Source organism: Harpia harpyja, chromosome 10 (genome assembly GCF_026419915.1).
Source record: "Harpia harpyja isolate bHarHar1 chromosome 10, bHarHar1 primary haplotype, whole genome shotgun sequence".
Taxonomy (NCBI): Eukaryota; Metazoa; Chordata; class Aves; order Accipitriformes; family Accipitridae; genus Harpia; species Harpia harpyja.
Window position 1 is genome coordinate 30,142,015 of NC_068949.1, and position 22,106 is coordinate 30,164,120.

General features: G+C 52.8%; 2 protein-coding genes across 7 annotated transcripts in view; both read left to right on the forward strand.

Annotated features, from left to right (window-relative positions):
- Nucleotides 1-4,914, forward strand: part of ENTPD1 (ectonucleoside triphosphate diphosphohydrolase 1) — a 34,540-nt gene extending 29,626 nt beyond the window's left edge. For all 5 annotated transcript variants that reach the window (XM_052799006.1, XM_052799002.1, XM_052799003.1 and 2 more), the window contains 3 exons: nt 454-573; nt 779-916; nt 1,072-4,914. In XM_052799006.1, coding sequence (XP_052654966.1) covers nt 454-573; nt 779-916; nt 1,072-1,278 — 465 coding nt within the window. In that variant the 3' untranslated portion in view covers nt 1,279-4,914. The remainder of the gene's footprint in view (nt 1-453; nt 574-778; nt 917-1,071) is intronic.
- Nucleotides 4,915-9,592: 4,678 nt separating this feature from the next.
- CPN1 (carboxypeptidase N subunit 1) lies at nt 9,593-21,864 on the forward strand. Of its 2 annotated transcripts, XR_008237018.1 has the most exons (10): nt 9,593-10,019; nt 13,077-13,273; nt 13,953-14,108; nt 14,589-14,771; nt 16,337-16,448; nt 17,178-17,317; nt 17,618-17,717; nt 19,601-19,719; nt 20,069-20,647; nt 21,596-21,864. XR_008237018.1 is itself a non-coding variant. In XM_052799967.1 (9 exons), the coding sequence occupies exons 1-9, from the start codon at nt 9,797-9,799 to the stop codon at nt 21,725-21,727; spliced, it is 1,362 nt and encodes a 453-aa protein (XP_052655927.1). In that variant the 5' UTR covers nt 9,601-9,796; the 3' UTR covers nt 21,728-21,864. The 2 variants fall into 2 exon arrangements, 1 of the variants encoding a protein (XP_052655927.1); XM_052799967.1 differs by lacking the exon at nt 20,069-20,647 and having other exon boundaries at nt 9,601-10,019.
- The last annotated feature ends 242 nt before the right edge of the window (nt 21,865-22,106 follow it).

Here is a 22,106-nt window from a genome sequence, read left to right on the forward strand (position 1 = left end):
TGGTCAGAGATGGGTTTTCTGGACTTTGGATTACGTGCTGGGGCTGCGTACAGTCCTTTCAGATCATCACCTACACTGTTTGTGGCAATTTTGACTGCACTCTTACCTCGTTCAGTTGCCAAAATGGGATCAAGGTTGTGATGGCAAGCAGCGTTCACCGTGTGCCACTCTGGCACCAGTGCGTAGAGGAGAGAGATTTACCGAAGTCCTTCAGGATACTGTGATCAGTGAAGTTCCTATCTCCACCTTCCTTTTGGGGTCCTTAGCTCTCATCAGCTCTGAGAGGTGTGTCTCAAAATGACATTCCTCTTGGAAAATATACCTACTTTTTTTGTGTGTGATGTTGCTTCTTATATTTCTCTATCTGTAAATAAAACTATTTTCTTTTGTGGGATTTCTGTTGTCCTGCTCATGCTGAGGCCCAGTCAGGTTAAAATATTCTTTCTCCTTCAGGCTTTTTCTGCTTTCTACTTTGTGATGAACTTTTTGAACCTGACCAGTGAACAAAGCCCCGTTGCCCTGGACAAAGTTGCCAGCACCATTGAGAGCTTCTGCGCCCGGCCTTGGCATGAGGTGAGCAGTGCTTGTGGCAGTGGGCTGGGGCTGCTGGATGACAAGAGCTGCTGATATTTTTTTCTGTAGGATAACTTTTTTCTGTAGGGGTAACTTCCAAGGCAAAACAGGGAAGATCCTCCCAGCTCCTGCAGTGGATGCTCAGGCACAAGCTGGACCAGCGGGAAGCTGTGTTTAACAGCCTGGTGACTCCCTCTTTCCCTAGGTGAAGACAGCATATCACCAAATAAAAGAAAAGTACCTGAGCGAATATTGCTTCTCAGGAGCCTACATCCTCTCCCTCCTGGAAAATGGCTACGAATTCACTGAAAAGAACTGGCAAAGGATCCACTTCCTCGGAAAGGTGCGTTTAATGGTGGGGAGGGCTCTACCCCAGCAGCTAACTGCAACCTCTGCTGCACAGCCAGGCCCTCTTTCCCCAGGTGTGCTACTGCCCTGGCAATGCTGCAAGCAGGCCCTGCACCCCCCAGCACTGATTCTCCTCCTCTCCCATTTCAGATTGGCAGCAGTGATGCGGGCTGGACCCTGGGCTACATGCTGAACCTGACCAACATGATCCCTGCGGAGGAGCCTGCTGTGCCCCCTCTTTCCCATGGCAGCTATGTGGGGCTGATGGTGCTGTGCTCCCTCGTGCTGGTGTCCGTGCTCCTGTTTGCCTGGCTTCTCTTCCACAAGCCCAAGTGCCTGCAGAAGGGGATTGTTTAGGAAGAGCCTTGGGGGACAGGGGCCATGTCACCCTGGCTGCTCAGGGCTAGGAGACCCTGGCAGAGCAGGCTGTACTGAAGAGCCCCTCTCGCCTCTCACCGAAGTTACTGACTGCACAACAAGGGCATTTATTTCTTCTGACTCACACTTGCACTGACAGATGTTGGGACATCAGGCTCGCCACCTCTCTCTGCCAAGGACAGACAAGCAGGTGTCCCCTCCTTGAATGGGTCGTACTTTCATTCAATGAAACTTTGCTGCTTGTTGGTTTTTGCCTTGTGCACAGCATTATAAAGAGAAAAGTGGCAGCAATCTTTGGGAGCTGGTGCTCCTGCAAGGGTAATCTCAGGGTCACACATCCCACTGAGCTCTTGGGAGTGATCACACACAGGGTGATCCTGCTCCTCCTCCACTGAAGCTGTTCCCGACAGCCCTTCCCGCACCAGCACACCTCCGCTCGCCTCCCCGCACCCTGAGCCCTTGCAGCCCTACAGCTGGGTACGGCCATTTGCACCCGGCTGGCTCCCGAAGGTTGGCCAGGCTCCCAAATGCCACTCTGGGAAACGAAGGGATGAGGATGAAGAAACTGAGTGTGCTGGTGGTCATCTGCCCTTAGCTGGGCTCTGGTGGCTGTCTGCTCCTTTCGCAGGTGGCAAGAAGCCTCTTTCCCACGTCTTCCTGATGTTGTTGCTGGACCAAAGCTGGCTCACTGTTAACACTGAGCCATTCCCATGTCCCTAGGGTACATCAAGACACGAGTTCCCAGCCAGGCATCGCTGATTTTTGTAGGAACAGTTCATACTGGCCGAGGATCCTTGACCAGTATTGAGTGCTTATGCCTACAGGGACTCTGCTGTGATCAGCGTGCCTACAGGTATACACCCACTAAAGCAATCCAGTGTCACTGTGCTGATCGTACAGCAGCTTCTAATCTAGGGAAAATGTTTAAATGTTTATTAGGTCATGTTCCTTTATAAATAGACAGCTGGCAGCAGTTAACCAGCATGAGCATGCACAGATTGAACCACTCTTTCCACCAGCAAAATAAGTGAAAATTTGCCTTTCCTTCCCTCATGGCTTAGGCTTATCCCATGACCATAAGACCCAGGGCTTGTGAGCACACACACTGCAGCCCATCTTCTAGCACACAACTAGGATGATGCCACTAATCAAGTTTATGAATCACTTTCTTCTGTTTTCCATGCCTTGGTCCAAAAAAAGAAAGAGAGGTAAGTCAGAAATCCATTTTTATAAAAACACTTGGAAACCACTGGTGCCTGTCTACCTCCCACGAAATCTCAGAAATCTCTTCTCCTAATGACCTGTAAGTGCTGGAGGCCAAAAGAAAGCAGATATTGTGGAGAGAAAGGCCTGGCAAACACACACTTCACCTGTTTCCCCGAGCAAAGCTGTAGGTGTGGAGGGGATCAGGTTGTGCAACCCCAATAAAGCCTTCTCTTTTAGGCAAGCACAGACACAGAGCTCGGGGTTTTCATGCTCTTCCAGCCTGCCCAACTGCATAGTGCAGGCTGGAAAATATCCCCCAGTTATTTCTACTTCATGATTGGAAGTAGGAGCTGTAACATATTGAAGGACCTAAAGGTAAGGGAAAAATCTACCCTGTCTTGTGGTAAGATCTTTGGGCAGTTCATTGTTCTTCCAAAAATCTGTGTCTTATTTTTGCTCTGAATTAGCTGGCTTCAGCTTCTGCTGGATCTTGTTCCGCCCATTTCAGAAAGACTGAGTAACTCTCTGCTATCAAAATCCCTTTTTTCTTGTTGGTGCTTGCAAGTCGTCGTTGTATCATTAAATAGATTGTTCTTCAATCTGTAAAGTGCTCTGTGCTGACCTCACTGGTAGCTCTTGACTCCACTTCTTTGAAAATTTTTACATCTTTCTGAAATTTGGACACCAAAGTTTTCAGCAGCAAGTGGTAGTAGAGTCATTAATAGTGTATGTAAAAGTAAAACCCTCTGGTTTTGATCTATATTCTGTGTTCCCCATTCATATATCTCAGGGCCAGGTCTGCTGACTTAAGAGAGTTTTGGGGCTGTTTTGTCGAGTTGGACTATTGCCACTTGGCCTTTTTTTCCAGTCATTGCAGTCCAGAACAGCTGCTGTCTCACACCGTACATCGCTGTCTATTAACATGAGCCGCTTTGCCTTCCACGTGGCTCCACTGAAACATGTACTATTCAAAGAATATTCCCGCAAGCAAGTGATCCAGATCAACCCGCAATGACACTTCCCTGCACTGTTTGTCCATTGTCCAGTTTTTGTTTTATCTGCAAATACACTGAAATGTTGGAATTCATCTAGAGACGGAGTCTTCCTTCTGTTGTTTTCAGCAAAGATAAGTAGGTAGATGAGAGACTAACTAGTTTTTGGTCACAGCTGGAAGGCATGCAGGAGGAGCGTGTGATCAGAGCTCCTTCAGCTCCCCAGCCAGCCCTGCTTGCAACACATCCTGTGCCACCTTCCTTGCATACGGAGTCTTTGTAGCAGAGCAGGTACCATGGAGAAGCTCCTCACGTGAGCTGGTGCATCCTTCCTCCACATGAACAGTGTGGAAATCTGCAGAATGGTAATTCCTCTCCTGAGATCTCCTCAGGGATCTGGCAGCTGCTTAGTTGTGTCCGTGATGCTGGAACTGGCAGATCCATTGGGACATTTCAGAACTTGATGCAGAAACTCCACGTGGAAGCTGGTGTAGAGAGAAAGCCTGTGCCGGTCTGCTCTTCTGGTCCCTGCTAAGGGTTTATGCCAAAGAAAAAGGTCAAATACAGAACCTGGGAGAAGAGCTTTAGCAATGTTTTGTATCTTTATTGCAAGTCCCATAGTATTAATAGTGTTAGCACTTGATTCTGGAATTTGGATCAGCTGGTATCTTTGCTTACTCCTGTGGTGGTGTGGTCCAAACCACTAATTTCACGACAACACCCTCCTGCCTTCCTTCTCTTGTTTTTTGGTTTGGGCTTTGGGTTTTTTAAAGCTGTAAATGTGACTTGAGTGCAACCTGAAGGCCACAAACTAAGATAAGTACAAAATATGTTACATTCTTTTTAAACCTTATGACTTTTAGACCACGTTTATGAGTCAATCTCTCCAGAACTAGAATTTCTAAGGTGACACCAGGCATGCCATTTAAAAAATCACTTGAACAGGCTGAGGCTCCAGGCATTGGTTGGCTGAAGGCATCCTGTCAGGGTGAGACCCTTGCATATATCACTAGCTGTACTTGAACCTTCCCAGAGAAGCATATGATTTTTTCTCCCCATTTCTCCTGCTATTGAAGGACTTTATCCATGGATGCTACTCAAAATCCTTGGTCAAAGAATCGAAGTTTAATGAGCATTCATTTCTTTGCTTCTGTGCTGTATCTGACCCAGCCGTATTCAGCTCAAATGTGTGCTCCAGAGCCACCCAATGTGTACCTGAAGACCATTAACGATAGTGGGAGGAATTTCCAAATATGCCAGTAATAATATGGTATCACTTTTCTTCTTAATGCAGTTGATCTGCCTCACTGATAATTATCTGTGCCTTATTTCTAATTTGATAGCTTCTGGCTTTAATTTCCAGCCACTGGCTCCTGTACAGTTTTGCTCTTCTGGGTTAAAACATCTTTTAACACCACATGTTCTTGTGTTGCAAATATTTATTCACTGATCAGCTCTGCTGAGCTGCCGAGACTCCAGACCTTCGTCTCTCCCGTTTTGCCACAGGAAGCCCTGAAACGTGCTGCAGCAAGGTGGGATGAGCGTCTCTGACTTGGGTTCAAATGTTGAGTAGTCCATTTTTGGGAAGGTTCCTTGCCAGGGGGATTTGATAGCTTTGCAGGCTGCAGGAGCAGTCTGGTCTTTCTGGGACTGATGACTTCCATGACCTCTCTCGTGTTCACTGAAGTGTCAGGTCTGAGGCAAAACTATCAGTGAGGCTGAGGTTTTCGGGGGTCAGAAGAGAAAGCCTGGGTGCCTGCAGCACGCTCACCTCTTGCAGAAAACAACCGGTCCCCACCACAGGCTCTAAGTACCCTTCACTCTCCTCCCCAACACAGCCAGCTTCTCCTCTGTGCATGGGCTACAGCTGATTTCTCTGGCTCTACAGCAAAGCACAGCAGAGCCTCCGTTTGGAACAAAGCTCTTGGAAGTGGGGCCATCACCTCTGTGGCGAGAGGCTGATTTGCAATGTCGGTGCTGGCCGGGGCTCCCCAGCTTCTCCGAGAGCAGCTCTCAGCTGGATGCATGCCCCCTCCTCGTCCGTCCCTTCTTCCCGTGCTCTGTGCCAGGGAGGACATGCAGGCTCTGCGAGGCTGCTGGCTGGGTCACAGGGCTCAATAGCCTGTTCAGGAGGGGCTAGGGGGGACATGCTGAGGACAACAGTCCCTGCCACCTGGGCCATGCGCTTTCTTTTTGCGGCTCAGCAGTGATGGAATGGATCTTTGTTTTCATGCACGCACAAATCTCTGTATCCTTATCACAATAAAGACTTCTGAACTGATGCCAGAAAAGTTTTTGTGCTGTTTTCCAGAAGATGGGAACTCACCAATGGTGGAATAGAGTTTCTGGTACTAAACATGGAAAAGTCCTGAGATGGGTTTTCCTCTCTTGCCAGTTCCCTGCTGTTCTGGGTAGGATCTGGAGTTCCTGGTGGACGGGCAGCATCCCCTCCTGGTAAGGAAAGGCACTGTGGTCCTTCCCAGGCTTTGGGCACCTCATACAGATGGCCTCACTCCTGGGAAGGTTGCTAGTGCCCAAACCCCATCTTTCCTTGCTTTAGCTTCACCCTGACCTTCCCAAAGCAGCTTGTTCTCCCGTGCTGCACACTGAATGGCTGCAGTCCTCTGTCCTCATTTTTCCTCTGTCCTCGTTATCCCTCTCCCTCCCCCAGGCAGCACCACTGGCATCATGCTGCAACTCCCCTCCAAAACAGGTGAAGGATGGGGGGCCTGTGCCCCTCATTTGCAGGGCCATGCGGCTGCATGCCTCTGCGTGCAGCCACAGCTGTAGCTCCGCCAAGGCAAACATGCTTGTCACGGTTCATTTTTCTTTCAGTGCACACTCTCTCTAGTTTGCTCATTCTTATGGCTCTTGGCTTGAACTTTCCTCAAATTTTCCAATTTTCCCCTGGTAACAATATGGCCAGAATTAAAACAAACACACCAGGTGGAGTCTTTCTACAGGCGGCTCTGGAGGGATCAGCTCCTCATTGCCTGTGACCCTCAGCCATGCAGTGATGGGGGGGTGATAACAGGGCTAGCATTCACATTGCTCTCGCTCTCGCCACCGTGGCACAGTGCGTTCCTGCTCGCCCTCTTTCTCCCACTGCCTCAAGGTCTCTCCATCTTTGAACATCTGGGGGGGGGGGGGGGGGATGATCCATCCCAGATGTATTAGCCACATTTTCCAAATTAAGTCTTTGTTTACTTCCTGCACTGTTTCTAAGAGCTAATGTCTTTGTTTCTGCTTTCATCAGTGTTTTTTAACATGTCCAAACTTATTATTGGCTTAAAGCTTCATTAGCATGTTGTTTTCCTAGAATGTAGTAAGAGCCATGCTAGGTCAGATCATACAGGCAGCACATTGGCACTCGTCTCCAGCTGCACGGTGTGTGAGGATTTAGATGCACATTTAGGGAAAAGGCATGATCCTTCCCTTCTAGTGGTCAGGGGCATAGGAAATTTGTGATCAAGCAATTGCTTCTGGATCTGCATAATTAATAGCTGTGGATGCCCCAGTTCCCTATGAATTCATCCTATCCTCTTTTGCATTCATTTAACTTTCAGCTTTGACGAGGTAATTTCATTGTGCCTGGTGTGCAGAACTATTTCCTTTTCTTTGATTTAAACCTGCTGCCTAATAACAGGCTGTCTCCATCCCTATGCTATGGATAACACTGACTAAATCTCCAGACTTAGTAGTGTGAGATGCGCTCTCCGCCCACCCCAGATTTTGCTCATGGCTCCTTTTTAGGATCTAACGGTCTGCCTTTTCTTGTTTCTCTCATCAGTGTTGCCTTGTCTCCATAGGAAAGCGAGCTCTTCTCTCATGCGTCCCTTGGCAGCACTGCAGCTCCAACTCTGCCACTGCTGTCGCAGGCTGCTGAAAACAGCCTGGGAAGGGAAAGAGGAGGGAGGAGACAGACCAAACATGGGGTTTGTGCTATTTTACTATAGCCCTGCCTGGCGCTCTCTGGCTGCCAAGTACCACTGGCTAGCGCTGGAAACCTGCCCACCTCTTTTGCATTGCTTTGGTTGCTGAAAGCTGGGGAGACAGCAGCTCCACGGGAACCCAGCAGCCCTGGGAGTGGCCATGTGAAGGAGGCAAGGGCATTTCCCACCACTGCGTGGGTCTCAGCTCTACAAAATACCACCAGACACGGCTTGCAGTAGAGATAAGAGCTGTCCTACCATACCCATGCTCACCATACCCGTGCTCGCCATGCCCTGCCACAGCGTCATCTACTTTTCCTTGGTTTCCTACAAGTGCTGGGAGAAGCTGGCACCTCCAGCACCTTTTCTTGTTACCTGGCTAAAGATGGGTGCTGTGCCTTTCCCACTCCTGAATGTGTGTTGCTCTGAGACTGACTGACAAGTGGGCATGTGGTGGGATGGAGCTTAACTGAGAGAATGTATTAATATGGTTACTGCTATCTTTACATATGTATAATATTCTTTCTTTTTCTGTTCGTGTCTTCAAAAGATATTTGTTCAAAACCGGGACTTTTACATTTGGGTTTTTTTTAAAGGGGCCATAATTGAGAGGAGGGCACTGTGCAGATGGGGCAGAAGACCAAGAAGGCACAGGGACAAGGAGAGAAAGGACCGCTAGGGTGGGGCTGGGACAGAAGAAAGTTGGAATTGAGAAAGTCTGAGTAAGCCAAGCCAGGAGCAGGCAAGCCATGTGCTTTGCGCACCAGCCTGCCCTGTTTGCGTTAGAGGCTATAAACAGGGGCTCCCTGGTTTTACCACTGGGAAATTGAGGCAGAAAGGCGGTCAGTGGCCCAAGTGGATTTGGAGGACAGGTAGGAAAGTAGTGGTGCTGGGCAGCACTGGTAGAGGATGCTTTGCTGGGGGAAGAGACAGCTAGAGCAACCCTTGTCATAGGGGCTAGTGCCACTCAGTGTGGATCCACCTCGAGGCTGAAGGGAAGTCAGATGTTTAGCATGGCACCAAGTATCCTGAGGAGCCTACTGCTGATGGCAGGAGGAGCTCCTTTCTAGTGTGGCCTGGGCAGAGCAGCATGGCAAGCTCATGTTACCAAAGGGAGCCTTTCTCCTGGCATGTCCAGCCATGACGGTAAATCTTTCGGCTGTTTGTGCTCACGTTTGGGCTCTGTGTCAGGGATGTCCTAATAAAGATCTCTGTCAGAGCCGCTAAGCTGCTGAAGTTTTAGCCCCACAGGATAAGGCTGCAAAGCCTCCTGCAGATGCACCCGTCCGTGAGCAGAGCATAGGGACCCTGAGGTGAGTGCTGCCCACGGGGTCAAGGATGTACCTGGCAGAGGGTTGGAGAGGAACCAGCTTCCCCCACATCCAGAAACGGTCTGCAACTCTTCATTAACAGACAGCAAGGCATCCTCATCTGCCTTTAGGCCCTTGAGCATTCTTCTGCTGCCAGTTGCCCAGTACCTGTTGGAGCTCATTATCATGCCCACTCCCAGTGCAGAGCAGGGCGATACCAGAGCTCTCCTTGCTGGTACCTGCTCAGCAGACAACTCCTGCATCAAGCCCCACGTTGCCCCGTCCTCCCCCTGCAACGTCCTAGCTCGGCTGTTTGGGTAGGCAGCTGCGGGGAGGGCGATGCGGTCCCTGCCTCCGTTCATGCCGGGAGCAGCGGGACTGCCGGGGCGGAGGGGCCGGCAGACCCGCAGAGCCTGCGGCGATGTCTCCCTCTGCTTGCCCAGGAGATGGGGCAGGAGAGCAGGCGCGGCTCCGAGCTGGCGGCCGGGCCCGGGGGGGAGCGGCGGGAGCTGCCCGCGCCGGGCAGGCAGGGGCCGGGCAGGGCTGCGGGAGCCGTGCGGGCACCGGGGCCGCCCCGGCGCCATCCCCACCGCGCTCGGGTCTTGCCCCACGGCAGGGCTCGGCGACGGGCATCGCCCCCGCCCGCCGCCCCCCTCTGCTCTCCTCTCCTCTGCTCTCCTCTCCCCCCGCCCCGCCGCTCGCCGTGCGCTTGGCAGCCCCGACGCCCTCCGCAGCCAGTTTTCCAGCCCTGCGCTTCTTCTGCAGTGACAGCCAGTGGCTGCGGGGGCTTGTTTACCGTCCGGTTAATAAGTGAGCCGGAGCGGGGGAAAACTCCTCCGACGGCGGAGAGCGGGCTCGCCGGCGGGCGGGCGGGCGGGGGGAGCATTCCTGCGCCGCGGGGCCCCGGCGCGCCCCGCTCCCGCCGCCCCCCGCCCGCAGGTGCAGGGGGCTGGCACTCGGAAACTGGAAAGAGCTGGTTGGAGTTTGCACTTTAAGCTCCCGACAGGGAGGGAGACGGGGGCTCGGAGCTGGTCTGGGCGCCCAGCGCCACGGGAGGATGGCTCGGTGGCTGCGGTCCCTCGTGGGAGCCCTGCTCCTGCTCGAGGGGGCGGCCGCCCTCAGCTTTCTCCACCATCGCTACGAGGAGATGGTGCAGGCCCTGTTCCGCGTGCAGAGCCAGTGCCCCTACGTCACCCGCATCTACAGCATCGGCCGCAGCGTCGAGGGCCGACACCTCTACGTGCTGGAGTTCAGCGACTACCCAGGCATCCACGAGCCCCGTAAGTACGGGGGGACGGGGACGGCGGTTCGGAGAAGCCGGGCTTCGTCACCACGCTCCCTGCCACGCGGCACCGTTGGGGCACAGGGCGGGGGGTATGTCCCTTTCCAGGCAGGACTCCCGACGATGCCCGGGTGTCAGGCGGTGCCAGCTCCGGCAGAGACCCTGCAGCCAACCCAGGGACGCGCACGCAAAACCAACACGCGTGCCCTGTGCTTGCGTGAGCTGCGGCGTGGCCCGGGCGCGTACTTTGGACGGAGCTCTGATTTTTCAGCACGAGCTAACACGAGAACCCAGGCGAGTCCATCCCAGCACCCCACCTGCCCTGCCAACCTCTCCCTCCCAAAACAGCGTTGTGCAGGCAGGGAGAGGCAGCAGCTACCCTCCACCCTTTGCTGCCAGATAGTGGCAGGAGGGAAGAGTTCGGCCCTTCCTCCTCCAGACCCCAAAGCCAGGGGGCAGTGAATGGGGGACTCTGGCAGAGCGGGCACTGGGCTCCCGCAGCCCCGCAGGCCTTGCAGCCCCTGTGACAGGCCGGTCTCAGGGATCTCTACCTGCTGCCACGTGGCCCTGCGGAGCTTTGGCAGCAATGGCCCCTGGAGCTGCTGCCTGTGCGGCACAGAGACGCCGTGGAGCCAGACCTTGCTGGCAGCCAGGTGCCCCTGGGTGGCTGAGGGGACAGCTGGCTCTCCGGGCTGGAGGCACGCACACAGGGCTCCCTCTCTTCCCCGACTTGTGCCCCTGGGCCGCAGAGGCGAACAGGGCTCTGCCTCCTTTTTGCAGGATCTTTTGCTTTTTCAGATCCTGGCTGGTGTGGTTAAACGCAGGGGCTGACAAGTTCAGGCAGCCTAGTCACGTGGAATACTGCCGGCAGCGCTGCAGGGGTGAGCGGGACCCATACCTGTGCCCCCCTCAGCGGAGCAGCCCCCCAAAACCCCACAGCACGCCATGCCTGGCAGCAGCTTGCCCAAGGACGTGCTGCACTGGGGGCATGCTGTTGCCCTCCTGCGGCCCGGAGTATCACCTTCAGGGGGGCCGGGAGGCGGGATGGGAGGCTTCCCACCCTGACCGCCTCCACGCCAGCCCTGTTCGGTACAGGGAAATCTGCACGGCGCTCAGGACACCTCGGGCACCTCCACAGCACATCAGGGGCTGATTCAAAGCAAGGAGTGAGCAAAGGGCACTGGCAACGCAACACTGGATTTTAGACTTGCAGAACCACAGGAGAGCAGCTGGAAGGGCCGTAGGGGATGACCGAGATCTCCCCTGCCCCAGACGGGCAGCATGGGTCACCCTCAGGCTGGCACTTTCAGCTTGTAGCATGAGGACTTTGGGAAACTGTGGATTCCCTTAAAGGCCACGGAAACTAACTCCGAAAAGCAAGCTTGGAGTCAGTGGGCTTACGTGCAGTAATTAGGGCTTGTATGTCCACGTGGATAATGTTTAGGGGTCCGCATATTGAAAAAGGCTGACAAGTCCTGCTGCAGACTCGAACAAAGCAGAGAAGGAGAATCCCTGCTGAGACCTTATTTTTTTAAATAAAGGCTGCACATATCCCCAGGACATTTTTATAGTTTTTTTAACTGGATTACCTAATTAAATCAGTTCTCATCCTAATTAAATTAGTTCTCATGTCCCTGAAATCTAACCAGGTCAAAACATGTTGCCCACCTGTGGTGTCCTGCACTGAGGCACAGCGATCAAGAGATACGGAAAAGCAAAACCTTTTGCCAAAATTAGAATTTTTTTTAGAATCTGTCTTCAGCATGTCTGGATGCGGTGTCTCCTTCCCACGCAGCAAAGGCACAGGGGATTTTGGAAGCAGCAAATGCCTGACCTGGGGCTGTGGTGCCTTTTGCCCCAGGGATCCTGACAGACACTGTACATGGCAGCAGGGTTGCGCACTGCCACTGTGAGTCTGGTCACTGCTGGTGGCCAGAAAACTCATGGTGCAATGGGAGTCTCAAGCTCTGGCAAGCCGATGTTTGTAAAGACACACTATTTTTTCCTGACCCCGCCATGTGAAAGTCAGGCTCCCTTTTTAACTGAATTCTTCTGGTGTCTCTCATCCTACCAGTGCTGACTCCAGCCTGCAATGGGACATTTTATTTTCCCACAAGAAACTGCTTTAAAAGACCCTCTGCGAAAGCATAGCCCATCCCTCGTGTGTGTGCTGCCTCTCCGTCAGCAAAGCAGCAAGTCCTGCTCCAGGCACTGTCTGCCTGTGGTCTCGAAGTCTGTATTTTGAGACCTCATTTTAGAAAAGTCAGTGGCAAGAGACGTTTTTGCTCATAACAAAGCTGCCTGAGGGACAGTTTGATCCATATTCAACTCAGTCACTGAGGGTTTCTCCAGACTCTTGTCCCTGTCCCTTGAGGGTGAGGAAGCGCCTAAACCTTCTCCTTGGAGGGAGGTAAAGGGGAGGGAGGGAGGAAACCACTGCTGCCTCCCACCAGCACGGGAGTCAGGGGCTGACAGGCAGCAGCCAAAGGCAACCGTACCCTTCCAGTGAAAGAGCATGGCTCACCCCAAGCCAGGGATTGATTTTATCCTGCAGAGTAATGAAAAGCTCCTTAAAGCATGCAGAGCCAGAAATGTGCCATGCTGGTGAGAGGCACTGACAGCAAACTGTGAAGGGCAGAGGTGGGAGAAATGGCCTGTCCCCTCCACTGCCACCCACTGCAGAGCTGGGAGGCCCCGGCACCCCAGGGCTTGGGGCGGCAGCAATCCTGCTGGTGTTCCCTGGTCCCTCTGTGCTGCCTCTCCCCAGCGCGAGACCAAACCACCTGCAAACATATCCTCTTGTGTGCTCCGAAGGTGAGCAGCAGCCCGGTGGAGAGCCTGAGCTGCTCCCAGGGATGCTGGGGCAAAACGGAGGGGAGCTCATATGAGAACCATGCCACTCTCCCTCACTGAGGTTTGCATTTTCCAGGGGAAAGAGCCATTTCACACCATTTATTGGGGGTCCTTTGGGCTTGACCGGGCTTCCTGCAGTAGAAATTGGCTTTTCCCCCCATCCCAGCCCTGGCTGATGGTGTCACTCTCTTGCTCTCTCCAGTGGAGCCAGAGTTCAAGTATGTCGGGAACATGCATGGGAACGAGGTGCTGGGCCGTGAGCTGCTGCTGCAGCTCTCTGAGTTCCTGTGTGAGGAGTACCGCCGGGGCAACGAGCGGATCACCCACCTCATCCATGACACGCGCATCCACATCATGCCGTCCATGAACCCCGACGGGTACGAAGTCGCTGCCAAGCAGGTACCGGGCAGCAATTGCCTCCTCCAGCCGGGTAGGGGCAGAAGCCCTTCAAATCCCTGTGGGATCCCCTTCACGACGGCTATGGGGAGGGGGCATCCTTCCTCTCCAGGCCCTGCCAAATTTGTCCCCCCCAACCGGTGTCACTGCTTCTCATCTCCCATGCCAAGGGCTTGTGCTGTATGTCCTGCCACAGGTGGCCCTGGCATATGATGGAAGAGGCTTTCTACACCTGTCTTACCCTCCCCAGAAGTTATTTGTCACAGGAGGGTCACTGCAAATCCCCTGGCCCAGGCTGGGGAAGGGGCAGCTGAATGCCACTGTCATGAGCAGTCAGGGACATGAGGGACGAGCAGCGGGGGAAGCCCTCTAGTTCCCCCCAAAACTTCACCCATTCCTTTGTACCGCTAGACCTCGGGGAGATATTTTATTCATGGCTCTTTCAGCTGAGGCAAATTGTTTATTTGGTTTGTGCCTTGCTCTGTCGCCCTGGAAAATGAAGATATTGTTATTGACTTTCCCTGTCAGTACCAATACTCTTTATTCTCCTGCCAGCAATAACACGCGTGTTGCGACTCAAAGGCACCGAAGCGCCGTTACGACGGCCGGTCCCTGCCGCCCTGACACCCAGCCTGCCTGCGCCACCCTGTCCTCACCCCCATGATGCACCTTTGCCCCGCAGGGCCCAGACAGCAATGGGTACTTGACGGGGAGGAACAACGCCAATGGAGTGGACTTGAACCGTAACTTCCCTGACCTCAACACGTTCATGTACTACAGTGGGGAAATCAACGGGCGAAATCACCATATCCCGCTGCCTGACAACTGGAAAAGCCAGGTACCGGTCTGGGGTGCTGTGAGGGCAACAGCATCTTAGAGTGGCTCAGCATGCAAGCAAATATACTGTCCTTTGCCTTGCACAGTGCTTGTCTTCTTCTCTGTGCCTTCTGCATGCAGAGAAACAATCTAATCCTGTCCCGTATCACAGCTGGCACCTCTGCCAGGAAGAGAGGGTGGCACCATGGCCAGCCTGGGTGGAAAGTTGCAACGCACAGGGCAGAGGAGGTGGCACGTGCTGGCTGACACCTGTGCCTCAGGTTTTGGGGCTGTGCTGGGAAAGCTGTAGCAGGGTATGCGCGGGAGGAGCCTGCTCTACGTATCAGGGCAGGCAGTGGAGAACGGAGGAAGCTGCAAGGGCTGAAGCAGGCACATTGCAGGGCAGGGTCTGATGTGACCGATCGCAGGCCGGCGTGGGGCAGCAGCTGGCCCAGAGGTGGCTGAGCTCTTCTCCCTGTCCCTGTCCCTGTTCTCCTTACAGGTGGAGCCGGAGACGTTGGCTGTGATCCAGTGGATCAGCAGCTACAACTTTGTGCTCTCGGCCAATCTGCACGGTGGGGCGGTGGTGGCAAATTACCCCTATGACAAGTCTCAGGACCAGCGGTTCAGGAGCCACCGGCGCACAGTCAACACGCCTACCCCGGACGACAAGTTGTTTCAGAAGGTGAGCATGGCCCCGGCAGGCGAGGGCATTCCCACAGCCCTGGCAGGGTGCAGCGTGTGAGAGCTGGCTGGGAGTCTCTGGTCTCTGCCTCATGCAGGAGCTGAGCCAAGAAACGTGTTGGAAATAACTGTTAGCAGACTGCGGCATTTCTGCCAGCCACCAGCTCATGAGCTAGGTCAGGGCAGTCCCACTGTGAGCCAGTCCCACCACACAGACAGGCCAGTCTTAACCCTCAGGAGCCCCTTCCACATCCGTGCCCTGCCTGGGTTCCCCTTCCACATCCGTGCCCTGCCTGGGTTCCCCATAACCCCAGTACCACCAGTGTCTTCAGTACCACCCTGCTCTTCCAGAGCTGGAGCCTGCCCCCAGCTTTGCTGCACCATCGTAGCATGTATATGGGTTTTTTTCCTAGAGAGGTGGCAGGGTCTGGCTGGGGGTCTGCTGAGAGCAGGATAAGGGCATGGGTGCCCAGCAGGGCTTGCAGATGGTGAAGAATAAGAAATACAATAAAAAGAGCACCAGGAGTTTAGGCAGACATCAGGGAATGTATCGGTCTGTACTGCTGATCCTGCTAACACTAGCTGAAGCTAGTGGTTTTTCTCCATTGTTAAAATGTCCCAGAAAACAGTGCCTTCAGTCACTGCTTCCATTAGGAAATACCCAGCACAAGAAAAAGCAAGTCTGCGTTAGAACAGTTAATGAGAAAAATAAGTCTGAGCTGGAGTTCAGCCTTCTCTGGAAGCAGAGGCTGTGCAGGGGCTTGCCAGGACCTGCTGGGATCAGGGCTGTGCTCGGACCCAGATGTAGAGAGGCTGCAGTCTGGGGCGTAGGCTAATGATACCCACATAGCCTCAGAAGTCAGAAATGTAGTGAATTAACTGTTTTCCTGCTGACAGAACGAGATTACACCAGCATCTGAACCATAATACAAGGGTATAGAGTTTGCATTAGAAAATGCAAACACCGGTTTCTCTTAAATTGTGTCTTATGCAAAGGACAGGCTTTGGATGCAATGGCCCAATTTTAGCCCTGCCTTCTTGTCTAAAAATAAGCAGTAACCTTAATAAGGGCAATAAACAAGCAGTTGCTAGAACCAGAAGTTGCCCAAACTCTTTCTTAATCCAAATTCCCCTGATATATATGGTATCTGCATCCAGACTGATACTGGTTAGTTTTCCTTGCATATCTCTCCCCCTGTTAGTGCCATTTGCTGGCAGGGAGGGTCAGCACCAATGGGGCTGGATGCCCCTGTGTGGGCCCAGTGCCCTCCGCTCCCTCTCGTCTCAGCAGGAGCAGGGCAGAAGCCACCTGTGCCCTCAGCAATCCCCAGCTTACCAGATTTCTGCTCTTCCTCCTCCACCTTCATCTGCCTACATTTCCTAGAGGTCCTGGCCACCTCGTGTTGTATTTCATGGCAGTAAAATGCAGGAGCTGACTCTTGTCTGACTTCCCTCCCACGCTCCCCAGCAAAGCCTGTGTGGGAGGGAGGATATTTTGCCCAGAGCCGGGCAGGGTCCCTAGCTGCACGGTGCTGGAGCTGTGACCACCGGCTGCTCTTTCTCTAGCTGGCCAAGACCTATTCATACGCCCATGGCTGGATGCATCGTGGCTGGAACTGCGGGGACTACTTTGCCGATGGCATCACGAATGGGGCATCCTGGTACTCACTCAGCAAAGGTAAGGGCTGGGCAGGTGAGCACCACCCGCAGCAAGGTGTTGAGCTGAATGGAGGTGAAGGGATAGATGAGAAACCTCAGGACAGGATGGGTTGGGGAAGGGCTGTGGCAGTAGCACTGTGCCCATTACTAGACACCATTCTGGTGTCTGCATCTCAGACTGGGAAATGGCTTGGGAAGACTGGAAGTGGCTTGGGAAAGAGCCACAGAAATAGCCGAGGTCTGCAGAGACCTGCTGTGTGCTGCTGGACGAAGGAAGCATTAATCTGTTAGTGTATTTGAAAATGCCATGGTGTAACTCCATCAAGACCCAAAACTGTGACCAAAGAGAAGACATTTCTTGTAGCTGCTGGCTCCTGAAAAATCTCATTAAAAAAGGCACAATGACAAAACCGAAAATCAGCAAGTTAGGCTAGAAGAAAGATTGAAGAGGGACTGGAAAGAGATACATAGCCCCTGCAGTACCCAACCTCCCTGATCTTCTGAAGGCAGAGTAGTGAATTATCCTGCTGAAGGAGAGAGTCGGGCAACCAAAAATGGAGGGGGCTGCATGGAAGGAGAAGGCTCTAGTCATGCTGTCATGGAGGGAGGAGGCTGCACCTGCGGAGCAAAGAGGGAAAGAGGGACGGTTCTGGTGGAAGATAGACAGGGACCAGGACGTCTGGGACACGGGAGCGGGGAGGGAAGGGAGCCTTGCGTTCCCTGGGCACAGGCTCTTCTTCTCTTCCAGGCATGCAGGACTTCAATTACCTCTACACCAACTGCTTTGAAATCACCCTGGAGCTGAGCTGCAATAAGTTCCCCCCCGAGGAGGACCTGGAGCGGCAGTGGATGGCCAACCGGGAGGCCCTTGTTGCTTTCATTGAAGAGGTAAGGGGGCAGTCCTGAGACCTACACACTTCTGCAGGCCCCCGTGGGCCCTGATGGTAGGGGACCAGTAGGCAGAAGGAGTGGAAGGGAGGTGGTCATGGAGCTCACTGGGTGCTCTAGCTGGTGGCCTTTGGGGAGGCTGTTGTGTCCTAAACTGGCTCTGCTGGGGAGAATCAGGAGAACCAAGGGTATGGGGAAAGGTGGGGTTGTCCCCAGAGCTCTGCCCTCCCCTGGTGCTTGGCAATACCCTCTTGAGCAAAGGAGGGTCCTTGAGCCAGCAGTCTGTCTCCCTCCCTGCAGGTTCACCAGGGCATCAAAGGGATGGTGTCGGACGAGAACAACAATGGCATTGCAGGAGCAGTGATTTCTGTCCAGGGAATCAGCCATGACATCACCTCTGGTGGGTTGTCAGTTCCCTTGCATGCTGTCCCTTTTGGATACAGCCTCTTGGAGGCTATCTGGGTATGTGGGAGGAGGTTAGTAGGCGAGGCTATAATATGTGTGGCCAGCATGGTTTGCATCCCAAAAATTAGCTGCAAGAAATATGCCTGTGCACCCTGAACCAGGGAGGGCTTAGGAAAACAAGAGGTAAGAACTGGAATGCAAATCTTATTGTAAAGGACTTCAGAAAGTCAGCTCCTATTTTATCTGAGAGAGGAGAAAATACATTTGTATATAACCAAAGAGAAAATTGAGAGAATAATCTACTCAAGCTGAATCTACACAGAGCTGAAATAGTTGATAGCAAAGGACACGATGGCAGAACAAGATGAAAGACTGAAAGTTCAAGCCAGACAAATTTAGACTGAGAATGAAGTGCCACTTCAGTTTATCCAAGTTGTGGCGGTTTCTCCTTTGCTGGCCGATTTTAACCTCCTTTTCATAAACACCCTCTGGCTGCAGAAAATAGCCAATATTCCAGCTCTTCAGAGGTCAGACTATGAAATCAGCACAACTCCTTCTGGCCGTAGGTCTGTGACTCAGTAGCACTCTAGTATTTGGCACTTATTATGCCAACCTGCATAGGAAAGGGGATTGTGCAAGAGATCACACAGTCACAGAGGCACTGGCTGCAAGAGCCCTCTGAGATCTTCTGTCCAACCTCCTGCTTGGAGCAGGTTTGTCTCCAATGTTGGCTCTGATCAGCCATGGCTCCCTCCAGATGATTCTCGCTGACCCCCAAGGATGGAGACTTCACAGCCTCTCTGCTGACCTGTGCCAGGGATCCACCACCTTTGAGGTGAAGCTGTGCTCCCTGATCCACCCTGAAGCTCCCAGGCTGCCATCTGTGGCTGCTGCCTGTCCTTGTATTGCCTGGCACTGCTCAGAGGAGTTTGGCCCCATCACCTTTGTAGCTGCCCTTCAGGTAGCTGCCGGCCGTGAGCAGACCCCCCTCCGGCTCCCCCAGCTCTCCTTGTGGGGCCTGAGCTCTCCCTATGGGTCAGGAGCTCTGGTTCTCCCACATCTCTCTTGATCTGGGGGCATCAAAACTGGCCACAGTATTCAAGGGCAGCCTCCCCAGGACCGAACAGAGGGAGAAAATTATTCCCTTTGACCTGCCAGCCACCCTCCCTGTTTTCCCTTGGAAGCCCCTGACTTGTGTGTCTCACTTGTACCAATTAGCCCCACCTAATGCTGCCTGGAGGCTGCCTGCAATGATTACTCAAATTTGCAATACCCATCCAGTTTCATAGATGGGAATATACTGAAATTGTCAAAGTAATTCATAGTGTGCTGCTCCCTCACTGTTGGCACTGTTGGTGTCCCTAACCACACCAGTACACGGTCCATCAAAGTGCTCCTGGGGCTTCCTTATGCAGGGAGAATCAGGGAGCAGCTGAGCTGATGAGCAATTAAAACTCTGCTGATAACCAAAATGTGGCAGAATTTTATATGACAGGAATTAGAAATTGCGTTATGCATAAGGAGTCAGACTGGAGCTGTGATTGCCTAAGGCCAGTCAGGTCTGCTGTCATCTGACTGGCGAGCGCTCAGATTTGCAGCCTCCCTGCACAGGCACAGCCAACACTGCTGTACCATCCCCTTTCTTTTGGCATTTACTTGCAGACTGACCTCTACTCAGTGGCACTAATGAGACATCACTTGCAGTCTATCAATGTTAATCCAGCCTTGCGGTAGCCAGCAGATTTGGAAGGAAGGCCAAAAAGTGCCTGGGTTTTGAAGGCTACACGTCCTCAAGGAAGTAAACTCGGCAAAACCTACTGGAATATCTTTTGCTCTTCTCCGCGTGCATCCTGAGTGCTTTCTCTTCTTGTGTTCCAGGTGATATGGGAGATTATTTCCGGCTGCTGCTGCCTGGCACTTACACTGTCACAGCCTCTGCAGAGGGGTACCAGCCCCAGACGGTGACAACAACGGTGGGCCCAGCTGCACCTTCATTGGTGAGTTAGGCTACATAGTCACGAGGATGTCTCAAAATGTCTTCACCCCAGGGAGAAAGAAGTGCAGTGGGGGATGTCTAGTGAGTAGTAGAGAAAGGAGATGGGATGTAGAGCGTTGCCAGTGGCTACAGGCTGTCTGCTTTGGCAGACACAGGGCTCCCTGCAGCTCACAGAGAGGGACAGGGTGAAGGCAATGCCATGTGCTTCTCGATTCCTTACTGAGGGCTCACAGCTGCACTGGGCTGCCGTGCCAGCTCCTGTGTCCCTCTGCCTCTTGGCCATGGGGAGAGCCCCTGGCTGGCTGGGGCTGCTGCTCTTCAGCTCTCCCTCCATCCTTCCCACTCTCCAGGACGTGATGATGTGGAGACAGCATCTGTTCCCTCAGGCTCCGTTATCCCCCTGGCTCCGTGGGTTTCAGTGCTCTGCTACCATCTGCATCCTGCCTGGGACCAAACACGCTATCAGACTCGTAGCAAGAGGCTGAAGTCTGCCTTTCTTTCTGCCGAGAGCACCCAAGACAGATGGGAACTGGGTGCCAACAAAGAACAGCCAAGCACCTTTGGGAGATGAAGTGCTCTTGACACCAGTGTGGTCCCTACAGCGCCTTTCTGAGGGCAGGCCGGACAACTAGAAGTTGGTTATAAAAACAATGGGTGGTGATTCCTGCCCCTGCTGTTGCATTATGAACGTGGTGGGACTGCAGATGCAGCCTCCTCTAAGGACCGGCAAGAACCCCCTGGCTGCGGCATCCTGGCACATCATTTGTTTCACTGCATGTACACTGGTCAGGCTCTGCCATAAATACACTGCGGTGGTTCTCCCACCCTCCCTCTCTTCATCCCACCCTACCCAGCCTCTGAAGTTCTTCCAGAGCTGCCCTTTTCTCAGGATTAGAAACCTTCTAATTTTCGTCCTAAATTTATTTATGGTCAGTTTATCCCTATTTGTTCTTATGCCAATGTTGTGCTTTAAATAGCTCCTCTTCTTCCCTGGTATTTATTCCCTGATGTATTTATAAGGAGCTGTCAAGCCCAGTCCTAGCCTTTGTTTTGCTCAGTTAAGCACCCAGCTCTTTGGCTTTCCTTTTTAAAATAGATTCTCCTTTTACCATGTTACTGTATAAGACTGATTTGTTCCCTGATGGTATGATTTTTGCAGATGTCCTCTCACAGCAGCCCTCCTGTCCCCTGCAGCACCTCCCATACTCACCATTCACCTCATCCCTCCCCCAGGAAGCCCACACAGGCCCATTCCAGTTTCACTTTTCTGCATAGCCTTCCCATTCCCTATTTATCTGATGCTGTGTCCTGCACGCTTCTTGTCCCCTTCTCTCTCTTGTACCTGCTTGCATGGCTGTAGTGGATGGAGGTTTCTTTCCTGGAATTTTTTTGCCTGGATGTACTGAAAGGACTGGTTGCTGAAAGACTGATTAAGCAGGATTCAGCTAACAGGCTGCAATTGAAAAAGCATTGTCTGTCCTAAACCAGCCTGTGTATTAAACATTCAGAGAGATGCAAAGCAATGCTATTTCTCTACTTTCTGGTGAGAAAAGATGAAGAAAGAGCATAGCTCAATCCCTTGCCTTTCACAGCTCATCTTCTAAACCATCCTAGGACATCACATTGCCACAGGAGCAACTCTCTGCGTAAGAAATGTAGCTGATTGTTGGTACAATATTTTCCACAGGAAAAAAAATGTTTCCAGCTGATTTAAGAACTGAGTTCCCATTGTATCATAACACTGGCTGAGGCCCCTTACTGCTTGTCTTGGCCCAAGAGTCAGCTTCGAAGGCTAGCAGCAGAGGCAGGTCCTGCAGACCCCTGAGCCAGCAGAGCACACACACGGTCTTACACAGTTATTTTTGTTCTTTCTCCAGGTGCATTTCCAGCTCAAACAAGATGTGGTGAGGAAGGCCCCGGAGCGTAAAGCCTCAGGCACACGCATGAACAACAAAGCCCTTCAGAAGAAGGTAGTGCCAAGAGCCACCCGCCGGGGGACCCAAAGATGAGGACGGCTCACTTGGCTGAGAGCTGGGGGGAAGCCCTTTATACAAGGCCTGGCTGATGACTCCAGCCAGTGAACTTTCCAACAGTCCAGCATGAAACTAGCCCAAATTATTAGGTTATTAAACAAGGAAGTATTTAATCCCTGAGCAAATCGTGAAGTCATTCACAACAAAATGTGCCTGGGCTGCGGTTCCCCAGGCAGTGTGTCTGTAGCTGCTGAGCTCTTCTCCTGCACTCGCTCCATCTCGGAGAGCTCTGCTCCCTTTACTCCTGGACTCAGTTGCTACAGCCCACGTGAGATGCCCAGACACTCGTGCATACCAGGGAGAGTGAATCCAGGCCCTGGTCTTTGACTGCTGCACTCAAAAGCTGGGCACGTGA

What these genes read in the sequence shown, in the direction of transcription:
- CPN1 (XM_052799967.1), top strand. Translation starts at nt 9,797, where the DNA reads ATGGCTCGGTGGCTGCGGTCCCTCGTGGGAGCCCTGCTCCTGCTCGAG. An exon ending in CTGGTACTCACTCAGCAAAG is followed by an intron (nt 16,449 to 17,177) that starts GTAAGGGCTGGG and finishes CTTCTCTTCCAG; the next exon opens with GCATGCAGGACTTCAATTAC. An exon ending in CAGCCATGACATCACCTCTG is followed by an intron (nt 17,718 to 19,600) that starts GTGGGTTGTCAG and finishes CTTGTGTTCCAG; the next exon opens with GTGATATGGGAGATTATTTC.